Raw genomic sequence first — 12,070 nt, forward strand, 5'->3', positions numbered from 1 at the left:
ACAGAAAGGTTTAAATCCAGAGTCCCAGCACCCTCCTCTAGCTGCCAGACTATTGTTCCTCCTCAATGGAAAGCTTCTATGATGGCTGTCACTCTGATAGAAATTAAAGCTAGGCAGAAGGAAATCACAGAATCACAGACTGGTTTGCGTTGGAAGGGACCTTAATGATCACCTAGTTCCAACCCCCCTGCCCAGGCAGGGACACCTTCCACTGAAGCTGGTTGTTTCAAGCGCCTTTCCTGCCGCAAGCTGCAGGGCAAGCTCTTCTGCAAATGTGACCAGAAGGCTGCCAGCAGTCCAAGAAGCAGCTGCTTTCCTGCAAGCCCATCATCCTGAAGCCCTTGACTGGGCAAGGGCAGGGGAGCCCAGCCCTTTCACTGCCTGCATGTCCCACCGTGCAGCTCCGTGCTCACTCAGTGGCATCTCCCCTTGGGTCCCAGAAGCTGTGACAGCTTGTGGAAGCTGCACTCTGTCGCCCAGTTAGGGAGATGCTCAGAGGCTTGTCTCTTAGGAGAAACACCTTGTCAGAAGGGCTGACATGTCTATTAGGCTGCCACATTGCTAGTGTTGTGCTGTGTGTCTATTAAGCTGCCATATTGCTAATGTGTTTAATTAATAGCATTAATGAAATCAGAGCATGACTTAATCAGATAAAACAGAAGGGCTACCAAGAGAGCTAGAATCCTGTGTCTCTTTGGAGAAAAGTTCATTTCGCTTCCTCTTTTCAAGCCATAAATCTGTGTCAAATAAATTTCATACTTTAAAGCTTCTCATCCTAAAGTGACTTTTAAAGATCTAGAATCAGAAAGAATGAGGAAATATGTGTGAATTTAAAAAAAAAATCCTGTCTTTATTCTCAGTTCATAGATAATGTTTGCATGTGAGATTTTTTCACTCCCACCTTTTCAAAAAAATACATTTCTTCTGCCGTAAGATATATTACATTTCAGCATGTCATAGTTCATATATATCATTCTGACGATGCACTTTATTATGTCATGGTGCCTATACCTGTATAGTCCACACATAACCCTTTATTATTTTTGATAACTATGACATATAACAATAAAAATTACAAAAATAATACTGAAAGCCGTGCCTTACAGAAGAGTACAACTCTCCTAACAGTGAGATGCACAACTAGCAGGAGATAGAGAGACCCTGAGGGAAAGAGCTAGATTCTGGTTTCGGTATTGCTTGTAAAGTCTCCCATGGAATCGGTGTTTTATTCCCTGATCCATGTTAAACTAAATGTCTCAAAGCACTCAGTGGTGGGCGTATCTTAAGAGGTGGGTTACGCAGCAAAACGAAGTGTTTTGCCAAGTGTTTTGCAGGGGGCTGGTGGGGACTGGGACCCCTGGGGCTTAGTGGTAGCCGGGTGCTGTGGACGGGGGGTCGGCGTCTGCAGGGCCTCGTGCCACGGGGATTCGCATCCCGCCGCTGCTGCGGGAAGCGGGCAACAGCTCAGAGCGCGGCTGGTGGCCAGTGCTGTCTGGGACTGAGTGAGCCACCCGCCTCCGGCGCCGCCGCCACTAAAACTCTGCGACATTCACCTTTCTTCAGTTTTCGGAGCGCTTCCTCGTCTCCTCCTGGCTTATTCGATGGTCAGGACCACTTACCTGCACTTCATTTTAGGGGCAGGCACTGTTGCAGTATCATAGTGTTTGCATACACCCAGAAAGGGGAGATTTTCCCAGAAGTAACAAGGTAGAAATGGCATTGAGAGCTAAAAGATCAGCTTAATTCATTATAAACTGCATTGAGGTACTGCAAGGCGTGGGACCTAAGCCTACAGCCTGAATATGTACCTATTCTGGAATTACCCCTGTCACCTTCCTGGTCAGGGCTCAAGAGCAGACACCAGGGAAAACACAGGTTTCTAGTAGAAGCATGTCTGAACAGAGAACATCTTTCTTCAGTAGCTGAGCTCAGGGTGCCTGTTTGTGCCGTTCTGCGGTCACAGAGCTGAGGCAGCTCCGAGCAGAACCTTCCAGCAGAAGGTCTTGGCAGAGGGAGGGAGGGGGCTATCTGCAGGAGTGGCTGAAGTGTAGGCTCCTCCTTTTGAGTTTCTCTGGGTTGTTCGAAGCCATGTGAGAGAACTCCCGGAAGATGTCCAGGTAGGTAGCATCTCCTGCAAAAATACACAGGAAGAGTCATTAGTCCCAATATTTTTACTCTGCCTTTGCTTTGTTACTTCCCACCCATGGAAATCATGGTGCACCGGGCCATTTTCACTTGGAACTCACAACTTGCATCTGGATGTAAGAAACAGCTCTACTTGTGATACAGAGACAGAGCCCAGCTTGTGAGCCTTGCACTTCCTCAGAAGGTTCTGTTTTGGCTTTCCATTCTTTGTTAATAGGAACAGGATTATTCATGAGCTTGCATATGTAAATATGCTCTCAGGACTCTTGCTCCATAATCATATTTGAGATAATTCCTCCCTCTTTATATTACTGGTACTTTTTTCCAAAGCCCAAGAGACAGTAGAGAGACTTTTAAGACTTGAAGGACAGAGCTACTGTGGAAGCTGAGTGCTCTGAAATGCAAAGGTCTTTTGTTGTGCCACTTGTGCAGCAGCAGAGCTTCATGCATTCGAGAACACAGGGTTTGATATTAGTTTGCTGGGAACACTGTTCAGCCAGGAACAGAGATAAGATGATTTACTAGTTGTCTGGCTTCTCTTCTAGCAGCCAGACTTCAGAGCAGGTACAATATCAGTCCACCTGTACTGGAATAAAACAACAACCTGTTGAAGGGCACTATCAGATAATAACAATTCTCCATGACAGCTGACTCAAGGCCCTGTTCAAACTACTGATGAAGGCAAAGAGTTCAGCTGTCCCAGCAGTGGTTCTATGATAGAATCTCCCTTGATGCAGGAACGGTTTCAGTTTTATGCTGCAATTCCAGAGATAATTAGGCACCCGCATCCCATTAATGATATCTCTGCTTGCATGTTTGCTGCTTGACGTTCTAGGGCAATTTTTGCCACGGATTGGGCTAGTGAGCTCATTTTTACCTGATGATGAACCCATGTAGCCACAGGGGAAAAGATAAGTGAAAGATCCCAGGTATTCACCTACAGAGGTGCAGCTCCCTTTAGTCTTTCATCCAGAGCTCCTGTGCCCTTTGTTTGACAGAAGACGTGTCCTGGAGAGGCACTGAGAGGGTAGAGCCACAGCTGCTATGAGCTGCATAGCTCCGAGGCACATCCTCTGTCAATAGTGGTGCGGTGCTGAGGGAAGAGAAAAGGTAATACAGAATCTCGGTTCCACAAAGCCAAGTTGATAGCAGGATCCAGCACAACTTCATCTTGCTTCACAAACTCAGCTGAAGAGAAGGGTTTGAGGGTGAGTGTGTCCAGCTGGCTGCGAGTGGACTGAGGAGGCTCAGAGGCTGCCCTGGCCGGCCTGGCAGCGCTCCCTGCCCCGGAGGCATCTCCAAGAAGCATTCCTCCAGCTGCTCCCTCCATGCAAGCTCGCAGGACGGGTCCCTCTGTGAACACGGTGTCCCCTTCCACCCCAGCTCACGGGTGAGCACACTGGGACGCGAGAAGTGTCTCTTTTCGGCACATGAAGAGTGTCCAGCCCAAAAAGACTTGAGAATAATAGTCTTCAGCATTATCTACAGGCAGGTGGCAAAGGCTTATTAACATGAGCCTCATTGTCAGGCAGGCTTTGATCAGGACCTGTTGATTTTCAGGCACAGCAATGTTCAGGAAACATTTGGGTTTGTGCCTGCCACAAAACCAGCTTGACCTACCTGTTAGCTTCTGATTACAGTCACTTGAGCCCTTCCTTAACCAGTGGGACTCAGCCCATTTCCACTTCCCCCGCCAGTGCTGTCCTGTGCATACAAATAACATCCCAATGCTACAGTGACTTTTGTCTTGCAGCCTGTCCCCTCCCACCAGTGACAGGCCGTCCGTGACCCACGCTGACTTTCCTTCTCTGCGTGCAGCACCCCAGCTTCCCAGCATTTCCATCTGCTCCCCCACCGCCTACTCCTCCCCACCTTCCCTAAATAAAACGTAGTCCCTTTCTGGGAGAAGAAAAAAAAAAAATCCACCCTTATACACTATATAGAAACCAGGATAATAAAGACTCAACTCTCCCGGGTGTATTTAGAATGAGCCTGCTGTTGAATTGTTAAGCATACCTGGCAGCACTAGGTAAGTGCTGAACTAGCTGAGTTCTAGTGTAGAGACCAGGTAACAGCTGCTACTTTTCTTCTTTGATCCTGACTTAGTTTCGGCACTGGGATGGCATCAAAGTGGAACTTGGGTAGTGGGACAGAATTGTTATTACCTCCTGCCAGTAGCCTGACCATGTCGGTAAAAGCATGAATATACCCTTGTTCAGTGAGATCACTAATCCTCCTGCATACTGGTAAAATATGTTATGGCAACACATAGATAGAACTCCAATTACAAAAATCCTACTGTGATTGTAAAGTATTAGTCCCAGATTTTTGAAGATATTTAAGCATTTAATCCTCATTAACTGAAGAAAGAGGCAGTCTTTTGGAGATCTGGGTTTCTGTAATTGCATTTCAGACTTCAGTGTATTTATCCTTGTGAGGCTGGGTGAGACCACAGTCTGAATTTTAGACAGAAAATAGAAAGGTAGTAAAATAAAGGGGTGGCAGGAGTCAGTGACAGGGTGGGGAGCAAGCCATGTGCCTCCCAAGATCTGTGCTTATAAATTTACTGTAAGCCCATGCAGCTCTCCTTCCATAAATGCCTTAAATGACTGTAATGCTCCTGATTTCAAAGTATCCTTCCTATTTCACTCCTTCACTGAGTTCACCAGCCTACCCAGATTCATTAATTTGGACCTGTTCGTCCCTGCAGGACAAAACAGAGGTTATTCCACAATTTTGTTTTTCTGCATTTGCTTTCCAAGCTAAGTATGATAGAAATCATGAGGCTGGGCCAGTCTTTCTTTTCTTCTTCTTCTTTTATTTTTCTGCCACAGACACACAGTATGAGAGAAACCAACGGGGGAAGGATTGCACTGTGATATGTGGGAAAGGGTGGTCCATGTGCAGCAGATTGGTATTTTCATCTAGTGCAAGGTCTCCTTTTACAGGATAGCCATCAGCAGAGCTCGTAACATATCAAGCATTAACTGATTCAGGTACTCTGAAGAAACATGAATGGGTGGGTTGGGGGGGTGTGATCTGAATCTGCCACCTTTACCCCAGCCTTCTTCCAAAGCACCCTGAAATCACATTATCACAAGACAGTGTCACAGAAACCCAAACAAAAATGCAGAGTATTTATGTGGCATTCCAGTCTATTCACTGCCATAAAATTCAAGCTGGGGGTTGCAGAGGAGAAGGAAAACAGGTTAAAAGGGGGTGGTTTTCCAGATCCAGTTAATACAGGCAACAAGGCAAGAAACCCTGCATAAAAAAAAACAAGCCAAAGAAGGAGGAGGGAAGGAGTTTATCTAGATTTTTATTAACAGTGTTTCAAGAGACACTAGAAGAGAAGGGAGGGAAAAAAAAAAGGCAGACACCACAGCAACAGTTTTAAAATTGTACAAAGATAATAACATACAGAATATCTGGTTCCATAGTTACAGTCAGTACAGGCTGTGTAGGGAAAGGGGGAATTAAAAAACATGTTACAAAGTTGTACTGAAAGCAGGCAAGTGAAGGAAGTTAATAGGTTATAGCGTATTTACAGCAAGTGTCAGCCCCTGTACAGCAGCCCAGCCATTCAGTGTGTAACAGAGCCGTGTTAATCAACCACACATAGCAGCTTTGACTTGGCTAACGAACTTCTTTCTCTCTGTGCTGTTTAGATAGGAAGGTACGGGAGCCCCAGCCAGGAAGAGGCTGGCTGGGCTTTCTCATCTCAGAGGCTGTCACTCCAGGCCGCCAGCCCGTGTAACCCTACAGCTAGAGAGGCTTCCTCTGTCTCTGTGATTCAGCAGTCACAGGTCCCACGGAGCGGGCTCCCAGGATGGGGAATCCACACGGACACGTTCGCGTGCCGCTGGAGGGACGTGACGTCTGGAAGTCAGCTGAGATGGGTCTACAGAGGCAAGGGCCTGGCCCCCCCCCCCCCCCCAACGCGTTACCAGCACAAGGACCTACGAACTCAACGTGCTCCTTCCCGGCCTCGCTGCGAGGAAGGGGCTAAGTGCTGAGATGCGTTTGTGGAGCAAGTGCTCCTCCGTCCGCTAGCCCCTCTAGCCACCTCACCTGCTGCACGAGAAACGCACGTGGTCCTCGTGTGCCGTGGGAACTACCTTGGCTACTCACCCCCACCTCTATCCCTGATTCCCCCCCGTAACTGTCCAGCTGCCCTCTCTCCGCCCTGACACAGCCCTGGGTACGCGGCTCAGAGGGATGTACCCCAGCCCAAATTCCCTACAAGGCTGAGGAACCAGCAGGCAGACTGATACGAATCACATTCCTATGGAAACAGCACTCTGTATTTTGGAATCTCAAAAAAAAAAAAAAAAATCTTATTTCTTCTGAACTCCCACTCTCCCTTCTCCTGCTCAGTCACTTCTTCCCCATGCCCCGCTTCTCCATGCAACAGCAGCCCACTCACACACACGCACGCTCACACAGACCTTTGTCATCAGCTAACCAATGGTTTAATATCACACTTAATCCGTTCATCCTGGTTTGTCTTTGGTTGAAAGCAATAATGCTCGGGCAGTGAGGAGAGAGAAGTGGGTTCAGGGACAGTTGAGCAGCACAGGAACAACACAGCAGTTTAGCAGTAGAGGACAGCTGTGTTGTGGCCACTGGACAATAAGTTAATCAGTGCATTTCTTTAGGAGGTCCTGTTTTTCTCTTGCATAAATAATGGCCATTTTTCTGGTCTGAGATGTTACTTATCTATTTTATGCTGATCACAGTCTCAGCTTGTCAAACCTTTTCCTTGAAAGACATAAATTCTTACAATTCCATGTTTTTCCTCTAGACTGCTCAAAGAAATTTCACGCTGCAGAGACCATCTCAGAGACAATAATATTAAAATAACCTGAGGCTTTCCTGGATGACATGTGGAGAGGGAACACAGACGGTATCATTTCAACTTTCCAGCAACCTGAACTCATCCCATTTGGAATCAGAGACATGTGGCAGACCCCAAAGATTCAAACCTAGACTACCTGTCCAGGCACTTGGTTACAGGGTTTGGGTCAAGTCAAACAAAAGCTAGGACAGGTATGTAAATATTCACCCAGATCTCAAAAACTCAAAAGATGACAGAATCTGCGTGGCTGGCAATGGTTCGGGTCCATTTGTGTTTTGACAATGCCTGGCATGTTGCTTTCTAGACAAAGGCAAATCTCCTCATGTTAACTGTGGTTGCAACCAAGTTACTGTCATATAGATAACATACGCACTCATTGAAAAGAAAGGAAGAATGGAAAGAGAGTAGTTTTGGCATTAGATATTTCAAACAAGATTGTACAACACAAATACAGCTGTATTTGAAGAAGAGAAAAATGAAAGTGTTCCATATCTAGTCTTCCCTGTAGCCTGGCTGGCCATTTACTTTGCTGAAAACAAATTTTCTGTACAACTTCTCCACTCTCCTCTCCAAACTTCTAAGCGCACACACAAACACACACCCCAATCAAAAAAAAAAAAAAAAATCAAATAAACACAGAAAACATTGAGAAGTGCCTCCTTAGCATTTTTTTCCTGGAGAACCTTTTTGTGTTAGAAACTGCAGGATGTACTAAAGTGTTTGATTACATTTCAAACTAGAGGCATTTAATGCCTCATAATCTGTATAATGAAAATAGAAAAGGCAGGGGTGAGGGGGGAAGAAAGGAAACATGGGGGGAAAAAAGGTAGGCTTTGAAAAATATTCCCTAACAATGCTACAAAAAAATCCTGACATTAAATACAGACAAACTGTATTGAATAAAAATTGCACTAGTCCTCTGGGCACATCAATAATAAATTAAATATTTAACAATTTCACTGATTAAAAAAGACAGCACAAAATCCATAACAAAAGAACATAAACCCCCCCCAATACTGTATGTAGGAAAAGTGCACAAAGTTGCTTTATACATTGAATCTAAATAAAGTACCAATACATGTTAAATAGATAAATTGTCTTGCAAGACACTGCTTTTTGCATCAGTATTTACATACACTTTAACTTCATGTACTTCAGCAGTGAGTTGGAGCTTCAATGCACCTAAGTGTACATGATTTTTGTATTGTTCTCATGAGCCACTAATGCCAACTGTGAAATAAAATGACCCAAAGTGGAAGCCATGTCTCCAGTTCTCACTGGCTTACAGAAAGGATCAGTCATATTTCTGTTTTCTCATAAAAAGCTGGTAAAACCATTTGGGGTGTTTTAAGTTGCTGTACATGTAAAAAACATTGCTAGACAATGACCATGCTGCAATTCATTAACGGAGTAGGACCATGGCAGTGGTGAAACATCTCTTTCACTGTCAAGATCTCAGAAGTACCCTGAAAGATGCCAGCTTTGATTCAGTGTGGCCTTCCTCCAGGAAAGGGCACAGCTTGAGGGGACTGACCAATGTCTAAATCGATGCAGATCGGTATAAAATGGGATAGGATTAGCAAAGAGAATTCATCACAGACTCTCTCAGTTCCTAGCCCGGGAAGCAGAGTGAGCTCTTGGCTGGATTTCAGCACCCCAAGTGCCATCGGGAGGCCGCGGGGCGACCTGGGCGATGTAACCAGAGGCACAGCACCATCCTGCCGAAGTGCTTCAGGGCTTTGCTGTGTCGCAAGCAGGCTCAGCACCACCCACTTGACCCGACATCTGAGCTCTGCAGGGCATTTCGCACTGTCTTGTAAGACTACAGATTTGCTCCTGACCCCACTCAGACTGACAGTAACTCTACCACCAGTTGCAGGGTACAAGGGCTCAGCTGACAAGGAAGGGGTGTCAACTGGCACACAAGTGAAGGCACCACCCTGCTCCGTGGGGAAGCCCATTTAAATCTAGGGTGACTCGGATCAGGAAGAAGACAAAGTCCAATGCAAAGGACCAAAAGATGAAGCTCTGTGAGGCTGTAAAGATGGGAACCTTCTGTAATGCCACTGAGTGGGCAGCGATGCTGGCTGTACCTTCACACAGGTATCAGGAAGAAAGATATTTAACCTGGGGCATATCAAATGCCAACAGAAGGAGACCATGTAGCAGCACTGCAGCAACAGCTACACACGGTGCACATCTGCCTTCATTTGATATCACTTAAGCAGTGTATGATACAGTCAGAACACATGTGGAAGCTACAATCAGAACTGGCCCTACCTCAAAGAAATTTGTAAGGATTTCTATATCCTAGCGCTCCTCTGAAGCCGAACTGCAGCGATGATGGCATTTTATGCCACACTGCCTCATCCCACACGCAGACCTGAATCAATCCTGAGGGTGCCAGAGCTGAGCAGAATAAGAGTACAGACCAAGTGACCTGCCCTCTGCCAACTCTTAAGGGCGGGTCCTACAGCTTCTCCTCAGAGAAGAGTTCAGAGGGAGCACTGCCTGGTCAAAGACTACAGGAAAGTTCCAGACCAGGCACTGAAGTAGGCAGAACACAAGTCTGCACAGTGCGCTCCCCCCTGCAAGCCATCAGCGTGCTGAGTCGGCAGGTTCACTGGCCTCCTGGGAGCAGGGCGATGGAGAAAGTGCCGTGAAAGGCACTGACAATGTTAAAAAGGCTGATGGGGCCAATCTTGTTAATTTTTCTTTTCCAAAATTGGTGGAAGGAGATCATTTATTATTTAGGGAAGCGCAAAAGGCCCTGGGGCCAGATTTTGCACAGCTGTTGCTCCGCAGCAGTTTCAGCGCAGTCACCAGGACCATTTCAGACAGCTGGGATCGAGATCAAAACAGCACTCGGTGCTGAGCATCCCAAAGCTCCAAAGGGAACAAGAATGAGGAAGTGACAAGACAAAGATGGACTTCAAGACCCAGAAAACTGTGGTCTGGCTGCAGCAAAAACTTGCGATAGCACTTCCCTAAGGAAGCAGGGACTCTCTCTTGAACTGAGAGGACCCTACTAGAGACACACTAAGTGGAGTTTCTTTGTTGTTCCACTTTTAGACATGTGGGTGAACACTGAGTGCTGTTGATTCAGTCTCTGAGGGCAGTATCTTGTGTGAAGAGCTGGATCTCTGTCGCTTCAGTATCTGAGGACACAATTATATCAACAGAAACAAACCTGCAAAGGTTTCATCCACTAAGGGCTGCAGCACAACAGCAGCCAGTATGCACAAAAAAAAAAAAAAAAAAAAGTAAAGTTGTTCAAACATGTATTGGATGAAAAATAGCATGATTGTGTCTCACTGCTGATGTGATGCAGGAGGATGGGGAACTCTGCCTGGTATTCTTGCATTCCTTGAGAGATCCTGATCCCTTCAAGATCCCAGCACTATCCATAAGGCACTATGGCCCAACCCCAGAGCCAGCAGCCTAGGTGCCCAGGCAGGCTAAATACCAGTCGTGGACTGCCACCCACTAGTCCTGAAAAACTCAGATGTCACTTGCAGTTCAGGGCATTTTGAAGAGGCTCTTACAGGAGCACACCTCAGCTTGGCATCCAAACTGCCAGCCCGAGGACAACGTGCCAGTGGTACTTGTGCTCTGCAAGCTCTCCCGAGACAGGATTACATGGCTGCAGCACCTCGGCAGAGCTGCCGTAGCATGATCCCTGTAACACAGACCATAAACATAGCAACAAAGTGCTCTAAGTAGAAACACGTTCCCCCACTCCCAGCAAAGAATAATACAAGAAGGAGGGAAGAAACAAAAAGAAGATTCTGCCGGTCATTGGAATTGGGGAACTCAAAAGCCCCTGGGCCAGCTGCTGAGATGCCCTACTCACATGCTTCAGCGTGCGGGGGGAGAGCACAGAGGGGTACACATGCAAGTAGAAGTCTCTTTCACAGAGATGCTAAGTCAGAAATCTGAAGTGACCAAGAAACAAACTGGACCAAAGTCAAATTGCATCGTGCAGCCAGACATTTAGGCAGTGGGAGTTGGATGTGGCTTTTCTTCCCTGACACAAAGCCCATCGCCAGCGACAAGCTTCTCCCAGCCTCAAAAAATTAGCACTGCCGCTTCCGTAACACTGTGCAGATTGCATCTTGGCCCAGGAAGCAAGTGAGCTATGGCTTTGACCAGCTAAATACCAAAGGCAAAAAAAGGGGAGCGTGGCTGGTATAGTCCTGAGAGCAATTAAGGTGAGTAGCCATCACTCTCAATCCTACCCCTTCTGTTGTGCCTTCGGGAGCAAAATATCTCTGCCCCGCAAAACAGTCTGTTCCTGACTTAGAGGTCATCTTTTAGTTTTCTAAACTGGCCCCAGCAGCTCCCAGACACTGCAGCAGTTCCATGAGAGAGCAGGCTGCTGGTCACGCTGCCAGGACAGAGGGCTCCACGTCAGAATCCCTTCCAAACAAACTGTTCAGACGAGAACTCAGTGCACAGTAACTACACTGACACTGAAGCAGAGACAGGTTCATCTGATCGTATTGTTGGTGGGTTTCTCCTGGTGATAGAGGGTTTCCTTTTCTCTTTCCTTTTTTTTTTTTTTTTTTTTTTTTTTTTTAAATGCTAAACTCGTCTCCCATACTTTTCACACACTCAAGTCTACATGCCATGGTCTGTGGTTATGCCCTAGGAGTCTCCTACACATAATCAACCATCCGGTAGCCAAGCATGAGAACTTAATGCTAACAGGAAAGACCCCTTTTCCTTCCTGTGTGCATCTCAACTTATATGTGCAGGCATCAAAAACAGACCAATCTGCAAGAAACACCAATATACCAAGGATGGGGCTCTCAGGGCTTCTAGAAATTCAGCCCAACTTCAAGACAGCAAAAGGGGAGGTGGGGGAGTTGTCACTAACACTCATCTATATTAAGGCTGATGAATTCCTGTATACACTTCCTGTATTGCAGCTCAGTAGGGCTGTTGCTGGGATATTGACCTGGTTGTCCAAAGGGACCCTCTGCTTCTCGCATTTCCTCATTCATTCGAGCCAGACGCAGCCTAGAGCAAAACAGAGAAAGCACAAGGGAGAGAGGTTTGGTTATT

General features: G+C 46.5%; 1 protein-coding gene across 6 annotated transcripts in view; it reads right to left on the reverse strand.

Annotated features, from left to right (window-relative positions):
- Positions 1–823: 823 nt before the first annotated feature.
- The window catches only part of ACAP3 (ArfGAP with coiled-coil, ankyrin repeat and PH domains 3), a 101,102-nt gene continuing 89,855 nt past the window's right edge, over positions 824–12,070 (reverse strand). For 4 of the 6 annotated variants that reach the window (XM_033007506.2, XM_033007505.2, XM_033007509.2 and 1 more), the window contains 2 exons: positions 11,964–12,025; positions 824–2,131 (listed from right to left, as the gene is read on the reverse strand). In XM_033007506.2, the coding sequence (XP_032863397.2) occupies positions 2,025–2,131; positions 11,964–12,025 (169 nt within the window). In that variant the 3' untranslated portion in view covers positions 824–2,024. Of the gene's footprint in view, positions 2,132–4,946; positions 12,026–12,070 lie in introns of those variants that run through there. The other 2 variants (XM_033007508.2, XM_042794454.1) reach the window with 2 other exon arrangements.

The sequence above is a fragment of the Tyto alba genome, unplaced genomic scaffold (assembly GCF_018691265.1).
Source record: "Tyto alba isolate M040663 unplaced genomic scaffold, T.alba_DEE_v4.0 Super-Scaffold_20000042, whole genome shotgun sequence".
Taxonomy (NCBI): Eukaryota; Metazoa; Chordata; class Aves; order Strigiformes; family Tytonidae; genus Tyto; species Tyto alba.